The 25935-nt window shown below is 38.9% G+C and overlaps 1 protein-coding gene across 1 annotated transcript in view; it reads left to right on the top strand.

The window, feature by feature from the left end:
* LOC126191373 (TM2 domain-containing protein almondex) overlaps window positions 1–25935 on the top strand; it is a 115683-nt gene that overhangs the window by 69371 nt on the left and 20377 nt on the right. Inside the window, exons 3-5 of the mRNA XM_049932219.1 lie at window positions 3573–3719; window positions 16504–16637; window positions 25758–25901. Coding sequence (XP_049788176.1) covers window positions 3573–3719; window positions 16504–16637; window positions 25758–25901 — 425 coding nt within the window. The remainder of the gene's footprint in view (window positions 1–3572; window positions 3720–16503; window positions 16638–25757; window positions 25902–25935) is intronic.

Here is a 25935-nt window from a genome sequence, read left to right as displayed (position 1 = left end):
GACAGATTGGTGAAGGACTGATTCACAAAGGTACAAATTTGGCAAGTCAAGCTCACAGTAACAGACTTTTAGCATGACACTTTGCAGAAAAAATTCCAGCCATTGAGAAGAAGGAGTGTCCAACTAGTGTGTGTACAGTTTGCTCTGAGAAGACAAAAAAATCTAGTGGTAAAGCGGGTAGGAAGGAAACCAGCTGGTGGTGTCCAGACTGCAATGTACCACTCTGCATGCCAGAATGCTTCAGAATCTTCCACACTGAAGCTAATTAATTACCTGTGAATTTACTCAAAACTAAAAAACACATTTTTTTGTGAAACCGACTTCATACATTTTATGTTTGTTGTTATTAATTTTGTCATCAACCAATATAATTAAAATAAATGTTTAAAATAAACCTTAAAGACTGTTCTTTCATAATATGTTTTTTGTTTCAAGATTTCGTAAATAGAAACATGCCAGTGACACTTAAGAAAACTCCAAAAATGGCCAGTCCACTATACCGAGAGTGTGTCTAAGGTGCTGGTCCTCAAAATGTTAAGGGGGGATGTAATCGATTTTGGTCGAAAAAATCAATTTTTCAAAAATATTATTTTTTTGATCTACACAGTTTAATCTATGTTGTATATGAATTTTATCGTGGTAGCAGCTTTAGAAATGCCTGTAAATTGTTAAACTGATAAACTCTGCACTGGCGGCCACACCCACCTTTTCTGACATTGCTTGCTTCAGCGGAATTTTTGTCAGTGTGAAGGCTATTTTCTTTTGATATCTTTGGCTAACATCTATATCTCTGGCTGACATCTTTTTCTTTGCCTGAAATCTTTTTTTTTGCCTGAAAACTTTCTTGCATGTGGTTTATTTACGTTTTGACAATACTAACACACATTAGTAGGTGGAAGGTTGAATTCGCGAACCTTTACGTGGAAGTCAAGCTTTTTGCATAATGGGTGGTGGAAAAACTGTGTTTAGGAAATGGAGGTTTCATGGAAATTGGTTTACCAACAAAGGAAGCAGCTCAAAATGAAGAACGTAAACTCTCAGCTTCAGCATCGAAACTTGGGCCAGGAGAATTGTACAGGTGTGTGAATGATATTGATATGGATTCTACTGGATTCAGAGTTATTGATTTAGAGCTTCTCTGCCGGGCTATAAAGTTTTCATGTTCATGAAAAATTAGCATATGCTCAGAGATGCCGTGGTCGTGACAGGGAAGGTGGTGATTTTTGTGCAAGGTTTGAAAAAATAAATAAAGAAATGTCTGATGCTGTATGCCCAAGTTTCTATGAAGAAAGCAGTGGAGAAATTGGTGGAAATAAACCAAAAAGAAATAGATCCTGGGGTGGATATTCACGACAGTGAATCTCCTACAAATGTTACTGACCTTTGAGTGTCTATAAATGGGACGTAGATGAAAAGGGGTCATGCATCTCAGTATGGAGTTGCATCTGTTATTGGTATTGACTCAGGTGAAGCTTTAGATGTAGAAATTATGTCTAAATACTGCCACCAGTGTGCAACAAGGAAAATGTCCAACAATGGAGACAGTGAGAAACAGTGGCAAGAAAAGCATGCTGTAAAAATTATAGTGGCTGAAGTGGAGGGGGGGGGGGGGGGTTTCATGGAAGTTAGTACAGTTGTGAGGGTGTTCTAGAGGACCAGTATGGTGTTAGATATACTAACTACTTTGGTGATGGAGACTCCTCTTTCTTCAAACTGTAACAGATAAAGATCCATACAATACGACAATAGAAAAGTTGAAATGTGTTGTCCTCATCCAAAAGAGGCTCGGTGGTAAGCTTCATTGCTTGCTAAAAGAGAAGAAAGGTGAAGTACTTGAGGATGGAAAACCACTAGGAGGAAAAGGCAGGCTTACTCTGAAAGAAACTTTTTTTCTTCAGTTATTTTATGGGAGTGCACAATCTGTGTCCAAAAGACGGTTGGTGTAAGTTCCACAACAGAAATAAGATGTATTCACATAAACACTCATTACCAGAACCTGTTATGAATGCAATTAAGCCCACATTCAGGTTTCTTGCAAACCCCGATTTATTGAGGAAGTGTCTTCATGGAAAGACATAAAATGCAAATGAAAGCCTCAATAATATAATTTGGATTAGATCCTCAAAAAGGACATTCTATGGACTTGAAGTACTCAAAATAGGTATCTATGATGTAGTTTTATATTACAATAACGTAAATAATGGCAGAATTGAAATGCTGAAGAGAGTTGGTATAGATCGTGGTGTGATTACAACAAAAGCATTTTACACCATTGATGAGAGCAGGGTCAAGAAAGCTAACAGTGTCTTACCTACAAACACGCGCCAGGCAGATTCGAAGAGGAGAGAAGAGAAACCCGGCGGGTGAGGAGTATCAGTATGGAGGATTTTAAAATTGAGGTAAGCTTATTACTTGTAGAAGTATGAGAAGAAAATCTTTGAACCTCATTTTCTCTGTTTTACATTTTTTACATTATTAGAAGTCTTTTCTCAAAAAGTATAAGCGCTAATGCAATGAAATTTTCAGGAACTGTTCGCAACATGTTGCTGTCTCCCTGGAACGACAAAATACAAGAGCCTGCAATTACATTCTGATTTTTAGATGATTGTATGTAGAAAAAAAAAGTTAATTTTGGATGTGAAAAATTAAAAATGCTGTTAATGATACAATTTGTACCATAAATTAATAACTGCAATACAGTGGTTGTATAACCTTCTCAGGAAACTACAATAAAATTCTCAGTTTAATTGAATGATTAGAATTTGAGTTATGGCTTTTTATAAAAGACAATAAAAAATTAAAAATTAGATTTCTGGCAAAATATTAATCCTGCATATTTTATTATATTTTTATGTTAAAAACACACCTCTTTTGCTTTACACTTGCAAAATTTTAGATTTGGACTTTAATAAATGTGGCTGTAATGATTTTTTTATAGTAAATGTTTACATTTTCCATTACATCCCCCCCTTAAGGTTTGCACTTTAGAGCCCATATTTATTGCACATTTTTTGTTGCTTTGGTCCATACTGCCTTCTCCCAAAATTTGGAAAGCAGAGTTCACAGTAGAAGAGGTCCACTATCACCGGTATGAGAAAGATTTTCGCTCATTACTTTCAGCTCAGTCATTTCCGGACAAGGTCCGTTACATCAAATTGATAGATTTACCAATCTCCCTCACCCCTGAAAGTTTTTATCATCATCACATAATCACCCTGTGTGTGCATGTGCACATGCACATCTTCAGTACCCTAGCTCTTGTTTTACTTGTAAGACACATTTCTTAATATGAAATTGTGAATGATAGTGTTTTCCTGCTGTCTTTGCCACCAGTGTTCAACTTGTCTTCCGTGTATGTTTTCTTTTACTTCCAGTTTTGCAAAATCCAATTCTTAAACACTCAATATTAATCATGTTTAATATTTTTTTCTTCTTCTAGAGTTATTTTGATTTGAATATTTGTGACTACGTTTTATCTAAGTGTAGTTTTCAATCTTAATTTCTTATTTTTACATATAAATTGTATTTCTTGCTATTCAGTTTTATTTTTAATTAATATCTCTGTTCCCTAGGCAGAAGATTGTCCATCCAATGTTGAGTGTACAAAATTAGGTGGAGCTTGTATTGACTGTGAACCATTTGACTATAATTCCTGTATTTATGGAGAGAAAGTGAATGTTACCTGCAGGCCAAAAGAAAATGTTGACTGCATCAGTAATGTAAGTTCCTACAAAATGTTTAAATTTACAGAATTCATGCATTGGTTGTATACGAAGTTTCTAAAATGCTTCCCTGATTTCAGAATTCTTTTGTAATATGGTTTTGCTATAACCTTGTATACAATTCTATGTTTGCTTTCTAGTGACACTGAGTAATTAAATGAAATCATTGTTATGAAAAAGTAAGATACCCCACAACATAGTGGTGGCAATGTCCTTGTGGAGCGTTACTTCGTGTGATACCTTTTATATGATGTCACATATGTATTTTTGTGGTATGAATGACTATAATGATATAGCACACAGGACATCGTTGTGTGGGTCAGTGGCCAGAATCATGCACAAGCACAAAATTTTTCTTTCTTGGCCACACTTAATTATTTCTTATTTTGATTATGTGTTTAGGCTAGCTGTCATCATCAGATCTGTCATGGAACAAAATGTAAAACCATGATATATACAGATCTTTGCACATTACAAAATATTTTTCACAAGAAGAGAATTATCCATGGTAAATACATTATTTCAGTAAATCTCAGAATAAGAAGTGCTCACAATAAATAATGTACATTTCTATATTTGTACATGAGTAATACATAGCAAAAATTTCAAAATATCAGTAGAATGTATATCGTCAAATAGAACATGTTCATACAAAGTGCAGGTTCATATTGGTGGTGATACAGTCACTGGTAAAAAGGTCAGTTGTTCGGCCACCGTCAGGATGGTACTCAAGACAGAATAATGGGGCACTCTATTTGACTGATGATTGATAAGTGCAAACATGACCAAAATATAAATTTTGCGAAAGATATACTTTCATTTTAGTTAATATTTTAAATAATCATTAAAACAAAAAATTCATATGGAGTAATACATGTGCATCTATATGACTTTCACGAGATTTTAACAAACTTTACATAATGTATGATTTGTATAATGTGTGACAGCTTACAGAACAATGATGCACCACCAAATGCAAGACTGCAGACCAACATGAGAGACATTGTGGAGCCCAACAACAGCAGAAAACAGTCAGCAACTGAATATAATGAAATGTAGTGACAAAACTCAAATGCAGGGAATGCAGTAAATTTTATGTAGGCCGAAGTGGTTTGAATTTTGCAACAAGATATAGGAAGCACATGTAAGAGTCCAACAAGAACCATAAGTTCTGAGAAACACAGTCTCGACCTTACTACAGAAATCTTCAAAATCCTATATGTAGCACCAAAGACTTTGTACACAGTAATTTGGAAAAACTTGCGATATGCTCCCATAGAAAAAGGCAGACACAGTGAGTGATAAACAGGCAGAATGATTTTAGTAAAAATTGGTTTTTTGACATCTTTTATGATTGGTTATGACGTTTGACAGCTTGGCAAACCAGCCCCTTCATCTCTACCTTACTTTTATTAACTCCACGTGGATTACACACTGGTTGCCTTGGAGTCATTTTCCTATAGTTGTGTCATTGCTTTTTATTATATTCTGTCGCTGATTGTTTTCTGCAGCTTTAAATTTGGTGCTGCAGTATTGTAGTGCGAGTTGCGATACATTATGAAAATTGTGTATTACATAAAGTTTGTTAAAATCTCAAGAGAGATATACAGATGCAAATGTATTAATCCATATGGATTTGTTATTTTAAAGATTACTTAACATATTAACAAAAATGGAAAGTACGTTTTAACCTCATTTACATTTTATTCATGTGCCCACTTGCCAATCTTCAATCATGCACTTTTATTGTGTGTTGAGTGCCACCTGATGGCAGCTGATTAATAACTGTACTAGGGGTTAGGGGGGCCTTCTTCTACACCCTGTGATTGTGAGCACATATCATACTGTGACTTACTTTATCACAACCAGTATGCACCTTCACCTCACACAAACATATACATATCCATTATATTGACATAACATACTTGGTACGTGTATTACTCATATACAGTGTGAATGAGAGCTCCCCATAACCCAGTAACCCCTGTTTTGTATCAAATGTTGTTTGCAGGTTGGTAGTATGTTGCTTTTTATTAACTGTTGAAATTCATGTATGTTTACATGTTTCTGCAGTCGCAGTTGAGTTTTAATTTGTATCTATGGCAGATGTGAGCAATCATAGTTACATTATTGAGGAGCACTTAGTGACAAATTTGTGTGGGTGTACGACAACACAAAGAGCCGATAACGAGACAGATTATGGGAGCATTCCAGGAAAGATTTAGTAAGGCTCAACCATGAAAGGCAACACTTCTGGATTAGGAAAGGCGTGCTTTTACTTTTGGCAGTGTTAAAGACAGGCTGTAGAGTGGAAGGAAGAAGACATGAGAAGTAGCCTGTGCCAGAGTCTCTGCTTTGATTGAACAGTTTTCTATTAAGTTGACATGTAAAAGTATTCTGGAACACAGTATACTGAGGACAACAATGAAAGTTGACATGAAAAAAGACTGTAACGTCATACCTTTTGAGTCAATGTTCGTAAACGAGTTATTGGACACACGGACATTTATCGTAGCTTATTTGCTAGAAATGTTGTCACTTGGGTCAAAGAGAGTCCTCATTACACAGTCGAGTTAGAAAGGAACATGCCTCACTTAATGATATGGGCAGCAATTACATCACAAACTCTGGTTGACCATACTTTTTTGGAGGGACTGTGATTTATTTACACATGTTACAAACATGGTTAATACTTCCGCTTGAGGAAAGGAGCCTCACAGGATGCATATGGTTGCAGGAAGTTGGAGCACCTCCTTGCAGTGTACAAGTTCCTAAATGGACATTTTTCAGCACTAGGGATAGGTTGTGATTCCTTAGCAACACCAGCTCCCTTGAAGTCGCCACCAAGAAGTCCTGACCCCACCACATGTGATAACTCATTATGGGACGTCATTAAGGTGCTTTTATCTGCACATTATTGCACTACAAAAAAAGAACTGTGCAGTGCTGTTGAAAATGCATTTTGCACTGTAACACCAGACATGCTGAAAAATATGTCAAGAAGAACGTGGAGCATATGGAAATGTGTTTACAATGTGATGGGGGACATTCTGACACATTGGACACTTTACATGTGAGCACAGTACTTCATTAAAACAAGTCAAATCAATTAGCATTCGATACTAGGGGTTACAGAGACTTCTTGTCCACCATGTGATTGTGAGCACATATTGTCCTGTGACTTACTGAAATAATGTGTGTTCTGTGGATATTTCTCAAAAAAATCCTGTAATGTGCAAAGAATTGTATCTCTCATGATTTTACGTATTGCTTCATGACATACACCATAACGAAGGCTAGCTGAAATGCATAGTCAAAAGAAGAAATAATAAAGTGCACGCAAGACAGAAAAATTTTGTTTTTTTACTTTCATGATAGCTTGAGTGGTGTTGTATTTTTATGGAAAAATGTGGACATGTAACGAATAGAGGGTTTCCAGGCCAGTGCCTATACATAGCCATTGAAATAGAACTGAGGCCTATTGCCACCATCCATTGCACGAATTAGTGTCAGCAATGTACTATATCCCTAACCCTGTAGTGTACAGTAGAAAGGACTGAAATTTAATCAAAACCTTAGAGCTTGATTGCTCTTTGTTTTTTGGGATGCTGAAAACAAATTTGTGGCTTGCTGTCAAAACAAGTGATAAAATATCGAGGATAAAACTACAAAAGAAAGTGAGAAGCCTGTTTTTGGTCAGTTTTTTGCTTATATCTTGAAAAAAATGTGCCCCCTATCGTGGAAAGCCAGCCAGTAAAAAAATAAATAAATTTCCTAAAAATTACTTCTGTGTCGATTTTTTTGTCAGGCAAATAATTCTGGCAAAAAACTGAAATGAGAATTAATTTTGTTTGTCTTTAGCAGCACAGTCAAGCACATTAACTTATAAATGTAATACCGACACACTTTCACAATAGAATCCTATTTAATATTAGGAACTTGAAGATTTGATGGGTAGATCGAATAACCGATGATGAGGTACTGAACCAGATTTGGGAAGAAAAGAGATTTATGGCATAACTTGACTAAAAGAAGGGATCATTTGATAGGACATATCCTGAGGCAGCAAGAAATGGAGGGAAGTGTAGAGAGTAAAAATTGTACAGTGAGACCAAAACTTGAATAAAGTGAGCAGGTTCAAATGGATGTATGTTGGAGTAGTTGTGCTGAGATGAGGCAGCTTGCACAGGTAGACTAGTTTGTAGAGCTATGCTGAACATGTTTTTGGACTGAAAACCATGATAATGGGGATCAAACTAGCTATTTTTGTCTGAATCGTAGTTTTACAATTTTGACTGTGTATTTCTCTTACGTATATATTTTTAATGGACTCAGGTTTTTATTTAAACAATTTAAGATCCACATACAGAACTGTTAACCACCTTTCATTTGTTCACACAATGGCTGGCTCGTTGCCGTTTTTGATTAGCTGGCAGGCAGCCACATGTACCAGGAACTAAGCTTCAGCTCTTTCTTCGTATAATATTTGGTTTATTTAGTAATTTTTGGTGATTATTGTATTATAGTTTTATTAAAGCATGAGGAAAAACTGCTAACATGCTTGTATACGTGCACATACTTATTCCTGATTTTTATTATCCATTTTATGAAAAGGGTAGATGCTACTCACCGTATAGCAGAGATGCTGAGTCGCAGATAGGCACAACTTAAAGACTGTCAGAAAGTGAACTTTTGGCTGCCTGCCAGCTAATCAAAAACGGCAACGAGCCAGCCATTGTGTGAACAAATGAAAGGTGGTTAACAGTTCTGTATGTGGATCTTAAATTGTCTTTGTCGAAAACAGACAATACACACACAAGCACTCATGTATATTTTCGATGAAGGCCTTGTTGGCCAAAAGCTCACTTTCTGACAGTCTTTTTGTTGTGCCTATCTGCGACTCAGTATCGCAACTATAAGGTGAGTAGCAACTATCCTTTACATAATATTGCTACATCCCATCACAGAGTTTCTATTGTTTGATTTGATCATCCATTTTGATATATTGGTAGGCAACTGCTATCTGTGTAGTCAGGGCCGACTGCCTTTCAGTCTCCAGAATGCAGAAGAAATGTATACACAATTGCAAACACTATTAATTAGACTTCAGCTGCGCAATTTATTGGTGATACGTGAAAATTTGTCCCGGACTGGAACGCGAACCCAAGTTACCTGCTGTACGTGAAATGTCACCTTAACTACGTGAGATGTCTTCTTAACAACTTCGGCCATCCAAGCACACCTCTTGGACTGACCCAAACCTCCATATGTCACTGTGTGTCTACGTCCTGCCTGCTTGCATGCAAGTCTGTTGGAACAGACACTGCTATGATTTGGGTTCTCAGCGCGGTCCGGCACAAATTTACACTTCACCAATAAATTGTGCAGCTGAAGTCTATTGTGAATATATTTATTCTATTTCAAACAGCTCTAGATCGTAGCAGTGTCATTCCTTCTGCCATGCATGCATGTCTGAAGGACTCAGCATAGTACACCATAAAACACAGACGCTGCAGAATAGTCTTCACTATGTGTCCATGACCCATTGTCCCAAGAAGAATGCATGTGAGGAAAAACTTTTTTCACCTCACTGAATGCATACATCAATGTTCCAGAAGGGGCCTGACATCCATGCTGTTGAATCCCCTGATACCACCACGACCACAACCACTGCCACCACCAACAACAATTATCAGCAGCACCAGCAAGCATAAAGTATTCACCATCTTGACGTGATTAGCTATCAGCATTGCTATTCTTTAGCCTTCGCATTAAGTCACATTTTCACTCCACCCCTGAGCCAATTTATATGTATGTTTCTGCTTTCCCAGTTACAGAACATTGCATTTCTTTTCTAATTAGTTGCGCCGTAACTCAAGACTGCTAGACGTTCATAGAATGAAATCTTTTTATTACTAAAAAGAAGAATGTTACTGCACATGTAATCATTTTGATAAACCTCTCACTCAATACAGTTTGTAGATGTGAGGAGATCCAGAAAATTATAAAATTGCCATATGTGCTGGCAGGTTCTATCTATTGCTTAAGTCTGAGCAATCTGGTTAAGATGATCTATTACTACTAATGCTGCTACCATATTTACACTAATCTGATGTGCCACCAAATATAATTCGCACCCCAATTTTAAAAATTAAAATCATAAAAAAAACTGTTTGCTGGCAGATCACTGATAGGCTAAAATTATTTTACACAACAGTAGATGTAGACATGAACAACCAAAACAACAATTTTTAAGTGACCTGTTGCTATATGCCTCAGTCATTATTAAAAAGGAACACCTATATTGATTACTGACATGACATGCAAACAAAATTACAGGCATTACTCATCATTATTCACTGATGTGATCATTACTGGTATCTTCGGAGGAGTCTACATTAGAAACAGATTGATTTTTTTTTTCTTACCATTATCCTCTGTGTTGTTCCAGAGCACATTGTCAACATTGCAGTCCATAGTATTTGAAATACAACGTTTCTTGAACGATTTTACAATCATTGGTGCTGCGATGCTTTTCCTGGCACCAGAAACCCAGTGTTAAATATGTGGATGCAGCGTGCTTAATTTTTCCTGTCATGAGTCAGTTCACAGTTCAGTTCACATATCTATTTTTTTTGTACTGTTCCTGAATGTGATCTGTGAAAGTCTCACATATACTTAGGTTCAGAGGTTGTACACGTAAGTCATTCCACCAGGAATAGAAAGGAGGTGACTGGTTAGACAGTGGATCAACTTCTTTATGTCATCTGTGAGATGACCACAAAATGCATCAAGACAGAGTATTGATGATAGTTTGGAAAGCCCACCAGGACAGAGTTCCCATACACTTTGGAGCCAGTCGAGTGTTAAAAATTTGTCAGCTATCCCTTTTCTTGATTTCATATAATTTCATCGGGGAAGAGCTTTTAATTTTTAGGGGCCTTGGGCTTCTGTTACGTTTGTAGGTAGAAAGGGAGAAGTTTGCATCCATCTGCTGTGATTGCCAGTGTTACAGTTATGTGTTGTTCTTCACACCCTGATATTTTGACGGTAACTTTTTTTGTCCTCTTCTCATCCGTCGTGTAATTACGTGACATATCAAACCAAATAGGTGTCTCATCAGCATCACCCATGTGGCAGCCTATCAAAAAATTCTTCTTGTTTCGAAGTGTGATGACATCCTGCTGGAATTTCTAAATTTTTTCTCAAATTCTGAGGAAGCTTTTGTTATATTGTTGCACAGCGTCATAGAGGTAAGGCTCCCTTCCTCCTCCCTCTCATTTCATAAAGCAATCAACCCATCAAGGGCTGGTTTAAACTTTTGCTAAGATGTATTAAGAACTGGAGCCACCTCTTTTGCTTTGTTTCTTTTGGGTCAATAGTCTAAGGTTACCCATTCTTTCTCCTGTAATCAACAAATTCCAAAACTTTTACTTCAGAAAGTTTTCCTTTGTGAGGGCCAGCAAATTTCTTTCCAACAGCAATAGTTGCATATAATGCAATTTCTGTTTCTTCACAAACAAATGTTGCTTTTAGCTACATTGAATTCTTGTCCTGCCCTCCTGTTGCCATATATTTTAGCATAGTGAATTACTTTACACTTGAAAGTAGCATCATATGGTATTTTTCTGTGATTGCATACCATTTCGGGTGTACATATGTAGTAATAAGTTAACAATGATGTGAAGAAGCTGAGAATTATGACACTGAATTGTTATGTAAAGGAAGATACCTAAATTTCAGTGATGTTGCAGGTGAAGATTAGATTAGATTAGATTTACTTTCATTCCAGTTGATCTGTAGTGAGGTGGTCCTCCAGGATGTGGAACATGTCAGAAAAACAACAATACATGACAAATATTTACAACTAAAACAAATAAGCTAATGTACCATTCCACAGGTCCCAAGTGGAATGATCGTCATTTTTTAATGAACACTATATGAAAGAGTCATTTTACAAATACTAATGAACTGAATTTAAAATTAAAAAGTTCTTTTATTTATTTATAAGGTAATAAACATGTAATACAACTACTATAATACTTATTTACAATTAACACATTACTGCACTGAAATGGTGCAGAAGTTAGATTGTACTGCTTCTCTTAAAGTGAATTTCATTGGTTGTTAAGCTTTTTATGGCTGCTGGCAAGTTATTGAAAATGTGTGTTCCTGAATAATGCACGCCTTTTTGTACAAGACTAAGTGACTTTAAATCCTTGTGAAGATTATTCTTATTTCTAGTATCGATTCCATGAATTGAGCTGTTGGTTTGAAAAAGTGATATATTTTTAATGACAAATTTCATTAAGGAATAAATATATTGGGAAGCAGTAGTTAGTATCCCTAGTTCCCTAAACAGGCTTCTGCAGGATGTTCTTGAGTTCACACCACATATAACTCTTACTGCACATTTTTGTGCCCAGAAAACTTCAGCTTGGCTTGATGAATTACCCCAAAAAATAATCCCATATGACATTATGGAATGAAAGTAAGCATAGTATGCCAGCTTTTTCATTTTTATATCCCCTATGCCTGACAAAATTCGCATTGCAAACAGAGATTTGTTAATACGCTTCAGCAGTTCTGTGGTGTGCTCCTCCCAGTTGAATTTATTATCTAGCTGTAATCCCAAGAATTTAACACTGTCCACTTCTTCTATCTTCTTGTCATCATATGTTAGACATATACTCGTGGGACACCCCTTACAAGTTCTGAACTGCATGTAGTGTGTTTTTTCAAAGTTTAGTGACAAGGAATTGGCTAGGAACCAGTGATTAATGTCCACAAATATTTTGTTAGCTGATCTTTCTAAGACTACACTTGATTTGCTATTTATTGCAATGTTTGTATCATTGGCAAACAAAACAAACCTGGCATCTGGTAATGTTACTGATGATGAAAGGTCATTGATATACACAAGAAAAAGTAAGGGCCCCAAAATGGAACCTTGTGGGACCCCACATGTAATTAGTTCTCAATTGGATGATGCCTGATAGCTTGATACATGTCTCTTTCCTAATAACACCCTTTGTTTCCTGCCAGAGATATAAGATTTGAACCATTTTGCAGCATTTCCTGTTACACTATAATATTCTAATTTACTCAAAAGGATATTGTGATTTACACAGTCAAATGCCTTTGATAGATCACAAAATATACCAGTTGCCTGCAAGTTTTTGTCTAATGAATTAAGCACATTTTCACTGTAAGTGTAGATAGCCTTCTCAATATCAGAACCTTTTAGAAATCCAAACTGTGACTTTGACAGTATGTTATTTGAGATAAGATGGTTATAAAACCGACTGTACATTACTTTTTCTAAAATTTTTGAGAATGCTGGCAACAGTGAAATTGGACGGAAATTTGATGCTATTTCTTTATCTCCCTTCTTTAACAGTGGCTTAACTTCAGCATATTTCAACCATTCAGGAAATATTCCACTGATAAACGACTGGTTACACAGATAGTTTAATATGTTACTTAGCTCAGAATCACATTCTTTAATTAACTTTGTTGATATTTCATCATACCCACTAGATGTTTTTGATTTTAAAGATTTTATGGTGGACATTATTTCTGTTGGGGTAGTGAGGGTCAAATTCGTATTATGGAAGTTACTTGAAATGTCTGGTCTGAGGTATTCCATAGCAGCATCTACCGAACCTGACAACCCCATCTTTTCAGTAACAGTTATAAAATGTTTGTTAAAAAGTTCTGCAACACTATACACATCTGTCACCAATGTATCATTTACTCTTAATGCTATTTGTTCCTCTTCATGTCTGGTTCTACCGGTCTCCTCGTTCACTATATCCCATATATTCTTTATTTTATTATCTGATACGACTATCTTTTTCTTGTAATATATTTGCTTTGACGTAATGTGCTATAGCATCAACATCGGAACTGTTTCGTATTGACAGATACAGTTTTCTTTTTGTTTTACAAGATACCCCTATTCCTTGAGAAATCCATGGCTTCTTTGTAGACTTTGCTCTAACCTTGGTAAGTTTTGGGGGAAAACAGTGTTCGAATAAGGTAAGCACTTTATTAGCAAAAGTGTTATATTTTTCATTCATGCCATGAGCACTGTAAACATCAGTCCAATGAATGTCTCTGAGGAGTGTCCTAAAATAATCAATTTTTGGCTCATTGATTATCCTCTTGAGCTCAGATTTAACAGATTTTATTTCCTGTTCAGTATTAACATTTAACAGAAGGAACTGCATGTCATGGTCCGAGAGGCCATTGACTATTGGTTTTGTAATATAATTTTGTTCATTGGACTTTTCTATAAGATATTATCAATGGCTGTTTGTGAGCAATTGGCTACCCTAGTGGGGAACTTTACAGTGGAAATTAAGTTGAACGATAGTGTTACTAACTCAAATAAGTTCTTATTGGGAGAGTCTTTAAGGAAATCTACATTGAAATCACCAGCAACCACTATTTCTTTGTTTTTGGTTGTTAAATGTGCCAGTACAGCTTCAAGGTGGTTTACAAACAGATTAAAGTTACCTGCAGGTGCTCGATATACACTTAATATTATGAAGGATTTTTTGTGAAATTCTACTTCTGTTGCACATCTTTCCATATGCTGTTCTAGGCAAAATTTATGAATGTGTATGTTCTTAGATTTATGACAGTTCCTGATGAATGTGGCAACTCCTCCTTTCTCCATTTCTGATCTACAAAAGTGAGATGCTAACCTAAACCCTGTAACACTTAAAAGTTCTATACCAGTGGTTACATGATGTTCAGAGAGGCAGATTATGTCAGCTGGGTTTGAAGATTCTAATTCATCTATGCAGATAGTTAATTCATTAATTTTATTTCTCAGTCCTCGGATATTTTGATGCAGTAAAGATAGCTGACATTTCACATTAACTGAGTTAAAATTGGGTAGAGTTAAAATATATGCTAACTGTTGAAAATTCTTAACCAATAGCTGTTTATGCTGATGTAATTAGCTGGAATTATGTTTTTTGATTTCTTTCTCAAACTGAAGGGTTGTCTCAGTTCTAACCTCTCTTAAAATTTGCTTTCTTTCTGTCCTCCCTACCCTAAAAAAGGGCCTTTTCTGAACTCTATAACCACTGGTATTTTACCACTCGTGACAGTGCCTCCCCCCTTTAACTTTCCTGCTATTTCCCCAGCCAATTTACCCTTCCCCTTCCTGCTGGGGTGAAGGCCATGCCTAGTATAATCCCACCTACTGAGAGAATCAACAGGAACCACACCAATGTGTGACCCTGCACCCGACATAAGCTGCCGTTCCAGCTTCAAATTAACTCTCTTGACAGAAGAGTTCAAATGAGGTCAGTCATGGGGCCTAAGAACAGATACAAACTCAACACTAGTATGCTTCGATGCTGATGCAATCTTTGCCAGGTCACACTCTATACTGTACCCAGGATCTCTGTCAATACTGTTACCTGCCCCACCCACTATAACCATGGTGTCTTCCTTAGTGAAATCTTTGCAAAGTGACCCTAAATCCTCTGTCACCTGTTCCAGACCAGCATTAGGTTTAAAAAAATTGGTGACTTGGTATTCTGACCCTAGTTCATCCTGCAAAAGTTGGCCAACACCTCTTCCATGGGAACTACCTAACAACAACACTTCCTTTCTCTTTACTGATTTCCCTACATTCTTACTTTTCAATTTGCTGCTGAAAGTTTGTTGTGCCCTGTCTACACCTGCAACTGCTTGAGGCTCACCAGCTTCTAACTGAAGCAACAGGTCAAACCTATTTTTCACATTTACCATGAAGCTGTCAGACAAAGTTCTAGGCCTGTTCCTCCTGTTGCCTGTTGCCACTTCCCGCCTCTCTTTACCCGTCTCCCTCCTTAACCTGTCAAGATCTCCCCTGGCCTTGTCTAACTCAGCCTGAAGGGTGGCAATTTTCCCCTCCTGTTCTAGTATCTTCCTGTCTTTACTACAAATCCTACAAAACCACTGATGAGTCTCATTTACTTCCCCTATTCCCACGCCACTACAGTCACCCACATGGAAAAAACTACAGCACCCATCACACCAAAGCCCCGACCTAACAATTGTACAGCAAGTTAAGCACTTTTCACTCATGATAAACGTAATAGTTTATTAAGAGTAAGTCAGTTAAATTACAGATAAACACGAAAATATGGTTCCACAAATTTGGCCTATACGCAACTGTGTGTAAACAAAAACAACAGTGCATAGTTTCTGAAACAACAACTTAAACTTTACGCTACTTTCTGGAAATGCTAGTTAAATAATGAAGAGGTACGCTAAGTTAAATTGCTGGAGAGAGCAAGGAACAACTAAATGAAATTATATAGATTTGCTGCAGCAAAACATAAACAGAAAATACGACTGTATGATCTTTTCGCTTTTTCTGCTATATTACGTAAATAAAAATGAAACCTTTAATGGTACACTTAAAAGGAACACTAATACACCTATTTACCACGTAATCAGTACTAAACCATATGGTTTATAATCTAAAATGACTTATCTTTACGAGAACACCAAAATTCGCGCTAGTCGCCTGGTTGCAGGGCTGAACACAGGATTCAGGTTTGTACTTGAATGTAATGTGCCATCAAATCTTATGTGCACCCCAATTTTGAATACTGCATATGGTAAAAAAAATGTGCATTGGATGAACGTAAATATAGTATTATTATTATTATTATTATTATTATTATTATTATTGGTGGTGATTGTGGTGGTGGTGGTGGTGGTGGTAGTTATTGTTGTAGTATTAATATTATTAATGCTTCATGTGTTGCAGAATGCTGGCAATAAAAGCTTTGAGCGTACAATGGTGTGCCAATTTTGTTACCAGACAGAGCCCTGGGAGCATAAGTGTACATATAAAGCCAACTGCAAATCAGTTGGGTCACCAAGATTTAAATCATACTACAGGTATGTTTTATGGTAAAGTAGCATTCCAAAATCATATTTCTTCTATATTCATAAGTTTCTTGCAGCTAAAACTGATAGCTTTGATGGAAACTGTATCACTCATTTAGCTTCACGTTTTCAGGCATCGTTTTAACTCTTGATGTGCAGACTTCATGTCTGTTATTTGTGAGGTGTCTTGCTCATTATATGAAAAAAATCTGGTGCCAAGGTTTTTCATGTGTAATGTTCATGGAGCAGTTCTAGGCTCATTTCAGTGTGTATCATCAATAACTTGCGCAAAATATAACAGGTAACTTATTTCTATATGAAATTCCATTTAAGCTTTACAGGGTACACACATCATGTTGGTGAGTGTGTAAGACATGTGTTGGAGATCAGCATACTTGCATGGATATGGATCATTTCTCAGAAGCTGTATCAATTACATGCTCAAATCACTTGAAGTACTCAAATGTTAGTTCTTTCTTCACCTACTGAACAGTTGGCCTACTTTGGAACCTCCACTGTGAGAGGTATTCCTGGAGGCTGGGTGCATGCACTACCCATTTGGTGACTTATTGTGTGAAATGAGATGACTTGCCAACCCCTGCATTGTATGCAGCAGCAGAGTCCTCATGGCAGCCAGTGGACAAAAGCTCCAGCCAAATAAACTGGACATGTCACATCAGCATAACTGTTTGTCTGAATATCACTTGTAGGTACCACAACAAAATACTGCTCTTCAATTCTTGTAGGCGCATAGCATTTATATACATTGGTTATGAGAAGAAGTTGCTGTTTGGAAACAACATTTACAATTCGTGGATAGTTATATAATGCTCTGTCACTTTTTTTCTTTTTATGAAACATCATCGAGCAGTTACTTTTAAAGTATACATGCTGGATTAGAAAATGATCATACATAGCAAGACAGAAGCTTCAATTGCTAAAAATTATTATAATGAAAAATGTGTAATTAAAAAAATTAAAGAGAAAAACACTTTAAACAAAAATCTCGTAACACAAAACCATGCTTGCCCCCCTTCTAATAGCCGTGTACCGCAAGTCTCTAGAGGAACGGAAGGTTCCAAATGATTGGAAAAGAGCACAGGTAGTCCCAGTCTTCAAGAAGGGTCGTCGATCGGATGCGCAAAACTATAGACCTATATCTCTGACGTCGATCTGTTGTAGAATTTTAGAACATGTTTTTTGCTCGAGTATCATGTCGTTTTTGGAAACCCAGAATCTACTATGTAGGAATCAACATGGATTCCGGAAACAGCGATCGTGTGAGACCCAACTCGCTTTATTTGTTCATGAGACCCAGAAAATATTAGATACAGGCTCCCAGGTAGATGCTATTTTTCTTGACTTCCGGAAGGCGTTCGCTACAGTTCCGCACTGTCGCCTGATAAACAAAGTAAGAGCCTACAGAATATCAGACCAGCTGTGTGGCTGGATTGAAGAGTTTTTAGCAAACAGAACACAGCATGTTGTTATCAATGGAGAGACGTCTACAGACGTTAAAGTAACCTCTGGTGTGCCACAGGGGAGTGTTATGGGACCATTGATTTTCACAATATATATAAATGACCTAGTAGATAGTGTTGGAAGTTCCATGCGGCTTTTCGCGGATGATGCTGTAGTATACAGAGAAGTTGCAGCATTAGAAAATTGTAGCGAAATGCAGGAAGATCTGCAGCGGATAGGCACTTGGTGCAGGGAGTGGCAACTGACCCTTAACATAGACAAATGTAACGTACTGCGAATACATAGAAAGAAGGATCCTTTATTGTATGATTATATGATAGCGGAACAAACACTGGTAGCAGTTACTTCTGTAAAATATCTGGGAGTATGCGTGCGGAACGATTTGAAGTGGAATGACCATATAAAATTAGTTGTTGGTAAGGCGGGTACCAGGTTGAGATTCATTGGGAGAGTCCTTAGAAAATGTAGTCCATCAACAAAGGAGGTGGCTTACAAAACACTCGTTCGACCTATACTTGAGTATTGCTCATCAATGTGGGATCCGTACCAGATCGGGTTGACTGAGGAGATAGAGAAGATCCAAAGAAGAGCGGCGCGTTTCGTCACAGGGTTATTTGGTAACCGTGATAGCGTTACGGAGATGTTTAACAAACTCAAGTGGCAGACTCTGCAAGAGAGGCGCTCTGCATCGCGGTGTAGCTTGCTCGCCAGGTTTCGAGAGGGTGCGTTTCTGGATGAGCTATCAAATATATTGCTTCCCCCTACTTATACCACCCGAGGAGATCACAAATGTAAAATTAGAGAGATTAGAGCGTGCACGGAGGCTTTCAGACAGTCGTTCTTCCCGCAAACCATACGCGACTGGAACAGGAAAGGGAGGTAATGACAGTGACGCGTAAAGTGCCCTCCGCCACACACCGTTGGGTGGCTTGCGGAATATAAATGTAGATGTAGATGTAGATGCTGTGGTCTCAACAAATGGTGATCACCCAGTTTTATCAGCTTATTTTATTTATTTTTCACTAAACTGAAAGTAACAGTGGTTCCTGCTACAGCTGTATTACCACTTACCCTTAGGTACTGCCAATGTCAAAAAGACTTCTGTCAGTTGTTAAATTTGATGATGGATGTGTTGAAGTTAGTGAATTGTGTATCAAACTAGGTGAAATTCATGTCAAAAATCTTTTCTTTTTTTGTGTTTAAATGTGTGTAGCATAAATTGTAACAGCAGTGGAAATTCCTGGGTGGATAACGTGCAAAATAAAGGGAAGGCAACCACCCAGCTGTAGCTGACTACTGTGTGTTGCTTAGAAACACACTACAGAAACAGTATTTTGCTAACTTTCAAATTCTTGCTATTTCTCTAGATTCACTCACACAACCAGACAGACATTCATTCAAATACTCACACCCCTGACCATGGTGAGGCTGACTGTTGATTATCAGTTATTGAGGACAGAGTTGCCTGAGCAGATATAAGTGGAGAGGGTGTAGGAAAGGATGCATGTGGCAAGTAGGGTATAGTGGCATGGTGTGAGGCAGTTTTTTTTATAGATGATTCAGTGGCTACACAGCAAAGCGAAAGGAGTTCAGAGGGTAAAGCACATAAGGCGTCGAGAGGGGGATGGGAGGGAAGGTGAGAGGAAATGAGAGGAAAGTGGAGATGAGGAGGGAGACTGGGAGGGAAGAGAGAAAGGGAGGCCGGAAAGAGGGGAGCGGAACGACAGCCAGCCCACATGAGGGGGGGGGGGGGGAGTTGGGGGAGAAGGCAGTACGTGAGCTGGACAGTGAAGGATTAGTGTAGAGATGACAGAAGAAAGAAGGGGAAAAAGTAAGGTGAGGAAACAGGTTAGTGTAGGTTTGGGCAAGGGGGATTGTGAGAGTGCAGCATATGCTGGACAGATAATTCCCACTGCATAGTTTAGAGAAGCTAGTGCTGAGAGTGAGTATCCAGATAACTTGCGTAATGAAGCATCTGTTGATCATTATTTGTGTTGGTGGTGCGCAGCATTTTTGGTGGCTAGATGGCCAAGTTTGCAGTTTGCCACAGTTTGGCAGTGGCCATTCGTGTGGGTAGATAGTTGATTAGTTACCATGCCCACATAATATGCTGTACTGTTTACACAGCATAGCCTATATATAACATGGCTGCTGTCATACATGGCCCAGCCTTTTATACGGTAGGAAATGCCTGTGACTGGAGGTAGTATGTTGGTGTACGGAACAGGTCTTGCACCAGGTCCAACAGAAGGGAATGACTCCAAGGGTACAAGAGTGGGCACAGGATTGCAATAGGGATGGGCAAGGTTGTTGGTTGGGTGCGTGGCAAAACAAATTCCGTGATTCTGTTAGGATTTTAGGTAGAATGTCACTCATCTCAGGGCATGATGAGAGGTAGTCAAAGCCCCGGTGAAGGATGTGATTGAGCTTCTCAAGGCCAGAGTAATATTAGATGATCAGTGGGGGTGCAAGTCAGTGACAGGTTAACACGTTTCACAGTGTCAGCGGAGATGTAACAGGAGATCTGTTTATGGATAAGCTGGGTACGGTATTGTCTGTCAGTAAAACTTCTGGTAGTATTATCGGTAAATTTTGACAACTGCTTTCCTCTTCCTCTGCTCTCCTTGAAACACACTGCTCCTGAACACTGACTCTGTAACTCTGTTGTCAACTTTCCTGCCAAAACTCTGACCCTTGCAGAAGTCAAAGTATTTTCTAAAAGCCTCACCTTTAGCCCGAAACCTAAGTTCAGCCATGCCATACTTCTAAAGGACCTTCTTTTCTGTACCCATTATCTGCAGTGGATACGTTTCTTCGCCACACACCCCACTGATAACAGCCAACCAAAACCATGTGTAGAATTTGTTTAAAACAGTTCCAACCTCTCTTCAGTCGTGATCCTCCTCCCCTCCACCCAATCATTCCTCTCTCTCTCTCTCTCTCTCTCTCTCTCTCTCTCCCTCTCCCCCTCCCCCTCCCCCTCCCTCCCTCCCTCCCTCCCTCCCCCTCTCCCCCCCTTTTCCTTTCCTCACCCTTTCTTCTTGTCTCTCTCCCTCTCCTTTGCTCCCCCCCCCCCTCCCTCCAAGCTAACTTCTCAGTGGAAAATATATAATAAGCAAATAATAGTGGATGGTACAGCATGACATACAATTACTGTAGTAAAATGTGATGAGGTAAAAATTCAAGTCCTCCCCATTCATTGCTTAACATGCAAAAAACATTTCATTCCCTTTAGTTTTGTGTATTAACTGTGAGAAAATTGAAACATCCAGAAAAAATTGTCCAAATTAATCTTGACATAAGAGGTTGAAGATCACTGTGTACTAAGCGATGCTGCCTCTGTATTGCAGGGTCATGAATTTGATTATCATTTGGGTTGGGGATTTTCTCTGCCCAGGGGCTGGGTGTTTGTGTTGTCCTCCTCATTTCATCATCGTCGTCATTCGTGACAGTGGCTAGACTGGCCTGGGTACCTTTTCGAAATAAGGTCTACAAATAATGAATATGATTGCAGAGAGAGGCCATACGTGTAGTACCAGCAGTGTCATCCTTTGAGTGACATAACCGGGGTATCTGAGCCGGGTAGAAATTTTGGGGGAGGAGGAAAATTCATATTCTTGAGGAAAAAACTTGTTTCACAAAGTACCTAGCATCCAGCACACGTCGGTCTATCGATTATTCATGTGATTTTGAAACGCACTCCTGCTGATTTTTGAACACATTCTAAGTTGATTTCTGAATGAATCGTAAGTTGATTTTTGAATGCGTGCATAGTGTATGTGATGTCTCTGCCAGGGAAATCCTCGTCGCATCTAGAAATGAACTTTCCTGCGGATGAAACAGGATGGGGCTATACAAGCTAAGCGGAATAAAGCCGAATTGGTGAATGCCAGCTGCTGCTTGTTTATGTGGTTGATTTGGTTCGCAAATATTCAGCGTTGTCATAATTACTAGCGAAATCCATAGATTCAGACTACCAGAGTGGAAATAATCAACTAAGAGTAATAACAGGTAAAACAGATTATGTATTATCTTCTTGGTGTATCCAAGAAAGTGAAATCCGACAGAGAATTTTTGGCCAGATCGCTACACTAGACAGGGCCATTTGTAGATCCCGGCCAGCACCCGCTTAAGTTTCGTTCTGGGAGTAGTGCAGAAAACGCATTGCACTAACGTGTAATAACGCCTAACCGGAGAATAATCACTGGATACCTAAACCGGTGATTGTGGCAGGGTTTGTAAAGGTTACTGGAGAATGAGTTTTGACAGTGGTAGGAATAGTTACAGAATTAGCGATGACAAGATTGTTTGTTAGAACGAGGATGGAGAAGAAACGGGGCATCAGACAAATTTATACAAAAATTTCTTCCTACCACTTTTCGGTCTCATGCATGAGAAACTGGAGTATATGAATGAAATGTGAAACTATTTCCTAACATAAAGCTTTTTGATTGTAGTAGGCCAAATAGGTATTTCGTATTGGTACTTTGTGAATTATATTGTCATACTATAAAAATGATCGTTATTACCTAAACAGTCTCGCTTATTTGGTGTGTGTTACAATTGCTGGAATATTAGAAAGGTCTATTTTGTTTTATCCAGCACACAGTGATAACATAGACGTAATCATATTGAGTAACCACACCAGTCTTGGGTACTATTTGTATTAACAGCTTTTTTAGTATTAGACGACGACATTTTGATTTTTCATGTAGCAAAATGTTTGATGAACTTTGATGAGGTAATAGTTCTTTCACAGAAAGGAAAGCACGCCATGTGTGGCAAGATTAGAGAGAAAATCGCTAGGACCTAAGGATTGAAGAAATGTGTACAGTCTTGCCTGTCTCTTGTCTTTACTAATTTTAGGTTTCCTATATTTAATTTTATGTCACGCAGAAAGTCGGTTATTAGCTTATGGGCAGCAGAGTGTCCAGATTTTCTGAAGAGTTCTTGTTCTTTTGGTTGCAAGTAATCCCATTCAGTATTAATTGCGATATTTATATATATGGTACACCATCTACTCAATCTCCCACTTCCAGCTCCACTCCCTCCAAAACCTCAAAATTCCAGTCAACACAATCTGGAACCACAACACCCTAATTCAGTAGTTAACCTTTCCTCCAAACCTCTCTCCCAATCCGAAACCTCAGTCCTATCCAAAGGCCTCACCTTCAGCCCCACTCCCAGATTCAACCAAACAGCCTTTGTCAAAGATTTACTGTCCTACACTCGTACTCTCTGCTGGAAATATCACTTTGCCACGAAGAAAAATGATCCTAATCCTACTCCTAATGATCCAACTTCCCAAGACACTATCCAAATTGAACCCTGCCTGGAACAGTTCCGTCCTCCGTCACAGCGGGACCCACCTCCTCTTCCTCAAAATCACCCTCTCCAAACCTTCCAGGAATTTCTGACTTCCAGGCCTTGCCTCTCAATCCTTCTTAAAAAACCTTCCCAACATCACCACTGCTGAAGCCCAGGCTATCCATGATCTGAAGGCTGACCGATCCATCGTCATTCTTCCGGCGGACAAGGGTTCCACGACCGTGGTACATGATCATCGGGAGTATGTGGCTGAGGGACTGCGTCAGCTTTCAGACAACACCATATACAAAGTTTGCCAAGGTAATCCCATTCCTGATGTCCAGGCGGAGCTTCAAGGAATCAATAGAACCTTAGGCCCCCCACAAAACCTTTCACCTGACTCCATCAACCTCCTGACCCCACCGACACCCCGCACCCCTACCTTCTACCTTTTTCCTAAAATTCACAAACCCAATCATCCCGGCCGCCCCATTGTAGCTGGTTACCAAGCCCCCACAGAACGTATCTCTGCCTACGTAGATCAACACCTTCAACCCATTACATGCAGTCTCCCATCCTCCATCAAAGACGCCAACCACTTTCTCGAACGCCTGGAATCCTTATCCAATCTGTTACCCCCGGAAACCATCCTTGTAACCATTGATGCCACTTCCTTATACACAAATATTCCGCACGTCCAGGGCCTCGCTGCGTGGAGCACTTCCTTTCACGCCGATCACCTGCCACCCTACCTGAAACCTCTTTCCTCATTACCTTAGCCAGCTTCATCCTGACCCACAACTTCTTCACTTTTGAAGGCCAGACATACCAACAATTAAAGGGAACAGCCATGGGTACCAGGATGGCCCCCTCGTACGCCAACCTATTCATGGGTCGCTTAGAGGAAGCCTTCTTGGTTACCCAGGCCTGCCAACCCAAAGTTTGGTACAGATTTATTGATGACATCTTCATGATCTGGACTCACAGTGAAGAAGAACTCCAGAATTTCCTCTCCAACCTCAACACCTTTGGTTCCATCAGATTCACCTGGTCCTACTCCAAATCCCATGCCACTTTCCTTGACGTTGACCTCCAACTGTGCAATGGCCAGCTTCACACGGCCGTCCACATCAAATCCACCAACAAGCAACAGTACCTCCATTATGACAGCTGCCACCCATTCCACATCAAACGGTCCCTTCCCTACAGCCTAGGTCTTCGTGGCAAACGAATCTGCTCCAGTTCGGAATCCCTGAACCATTACACCAACAACCTGAAAACAGCTTTCGCATCCCGCAACTACCCTCCCGACTGACATGCTGAGTGCACATTGGACTCTTTCTAGCCACGGGCGTTAGTTTCCTAAGGGACTCAATAATGCACCTAATTGGAGCTCCTGGTAACTAGCAAGCACTCTACCCTATATGCCTGCTAGGATCTTGCTGAAGGAGTGGTCCACTCCTCACATTCACCCTCCGCCTCAAGAGACATGAATGGGCTACAGTCTGCCACTCACTGTGTGGTGAGCAAAACTCCCCTGCGCCAGGTACGCTGGAAGGACCTCAGCACCAGAACCCATGGGCAAAGTAGTCAACACCTGAAATGTTCCAAGCGGTGCATCAGCTTCTCCACTGCCTCTACATCCAGACATAGCTGTCTATGGCCAGCAGCATCTTCAGCTGTTCACGAAATGTGACCAACTCCTCCTGCATCCACACCTCCTATCCACCTACTACTAAAATTGACAGAAGCTCATGAAAAAACACTAAAGACTCTGTACAAACACAAACAGCTGTTAGTGTTGTTGCTGCTGGCGCTGTCTCTCCTGCATCCCTGCAGCTCTACTGGCAAAATTCAAAAAAATATCAGATGACAGCAGAAGTAATGGCGGTGTGAAGGTATATTACTAACACAGCTCTCACAAAAGTCCATTGACAAGCACTTTTGTAATATGACAGCAGTGAGTGCATAGATTCAGTGGATTGATGTCAGTAATAGTTTTAAGCATGTACAAGCATTTACTTCAACATGCATGATCGTGGACACCCATAAACATGCAGTACAGAGAATATAATGTTTTATATAACAATATAAAAATTATTTCTGCTGGGTCCTGAGACACATTTCAAATATAAATTAACTAGTTGTATTTTCCATTTCAGATGAGGTTTAATCTAAAGAGAGCCACAGTGAAGAATTTTTTGGCATTTAATTGTTTCATCATTTTGTTTTACTCACGTGTAGCTATGTTGTATCCAGCATTGTATGTTAAATCATGTAATAAAAATAGTATTTTATATTAGTACGTCATTCTTAAATGTGTTTCCATATATTTATCTCCAGGACAAACTGCTCAGTAAATAGTGATATAATATGTTTTGGGAACAGAAACTTTGAGAAGAATGTCCCATGTAACTGGACAGGAGGATATCGATGGTCCACTGCTCTTCTGCTGAGCATAACATTGGGAGGATTTGGAGCAGACAGGTAAGTATTGCGACATTTTACAGGTGTAGACCGT

The sequence above is a fragment of the Schistocerca cancellata genome, chromosome 6, assembly GCF_023864275.1.
Source record: "Schistocerca cancellata isolate TAMUIC-IGC-003103 chromosome 6, iqSchCanc2.1, whole genome shotgun sequence".
Lineage (NCBI taxonomy): Eukaryota > Metazoa > Arthropoda > Insecta > Orthoptera > Acrididae > Schistocerca > Schistocerca cancellata.
This window is presented reverse-complemented; position numbering and strand designations above follow the sequence as displayed.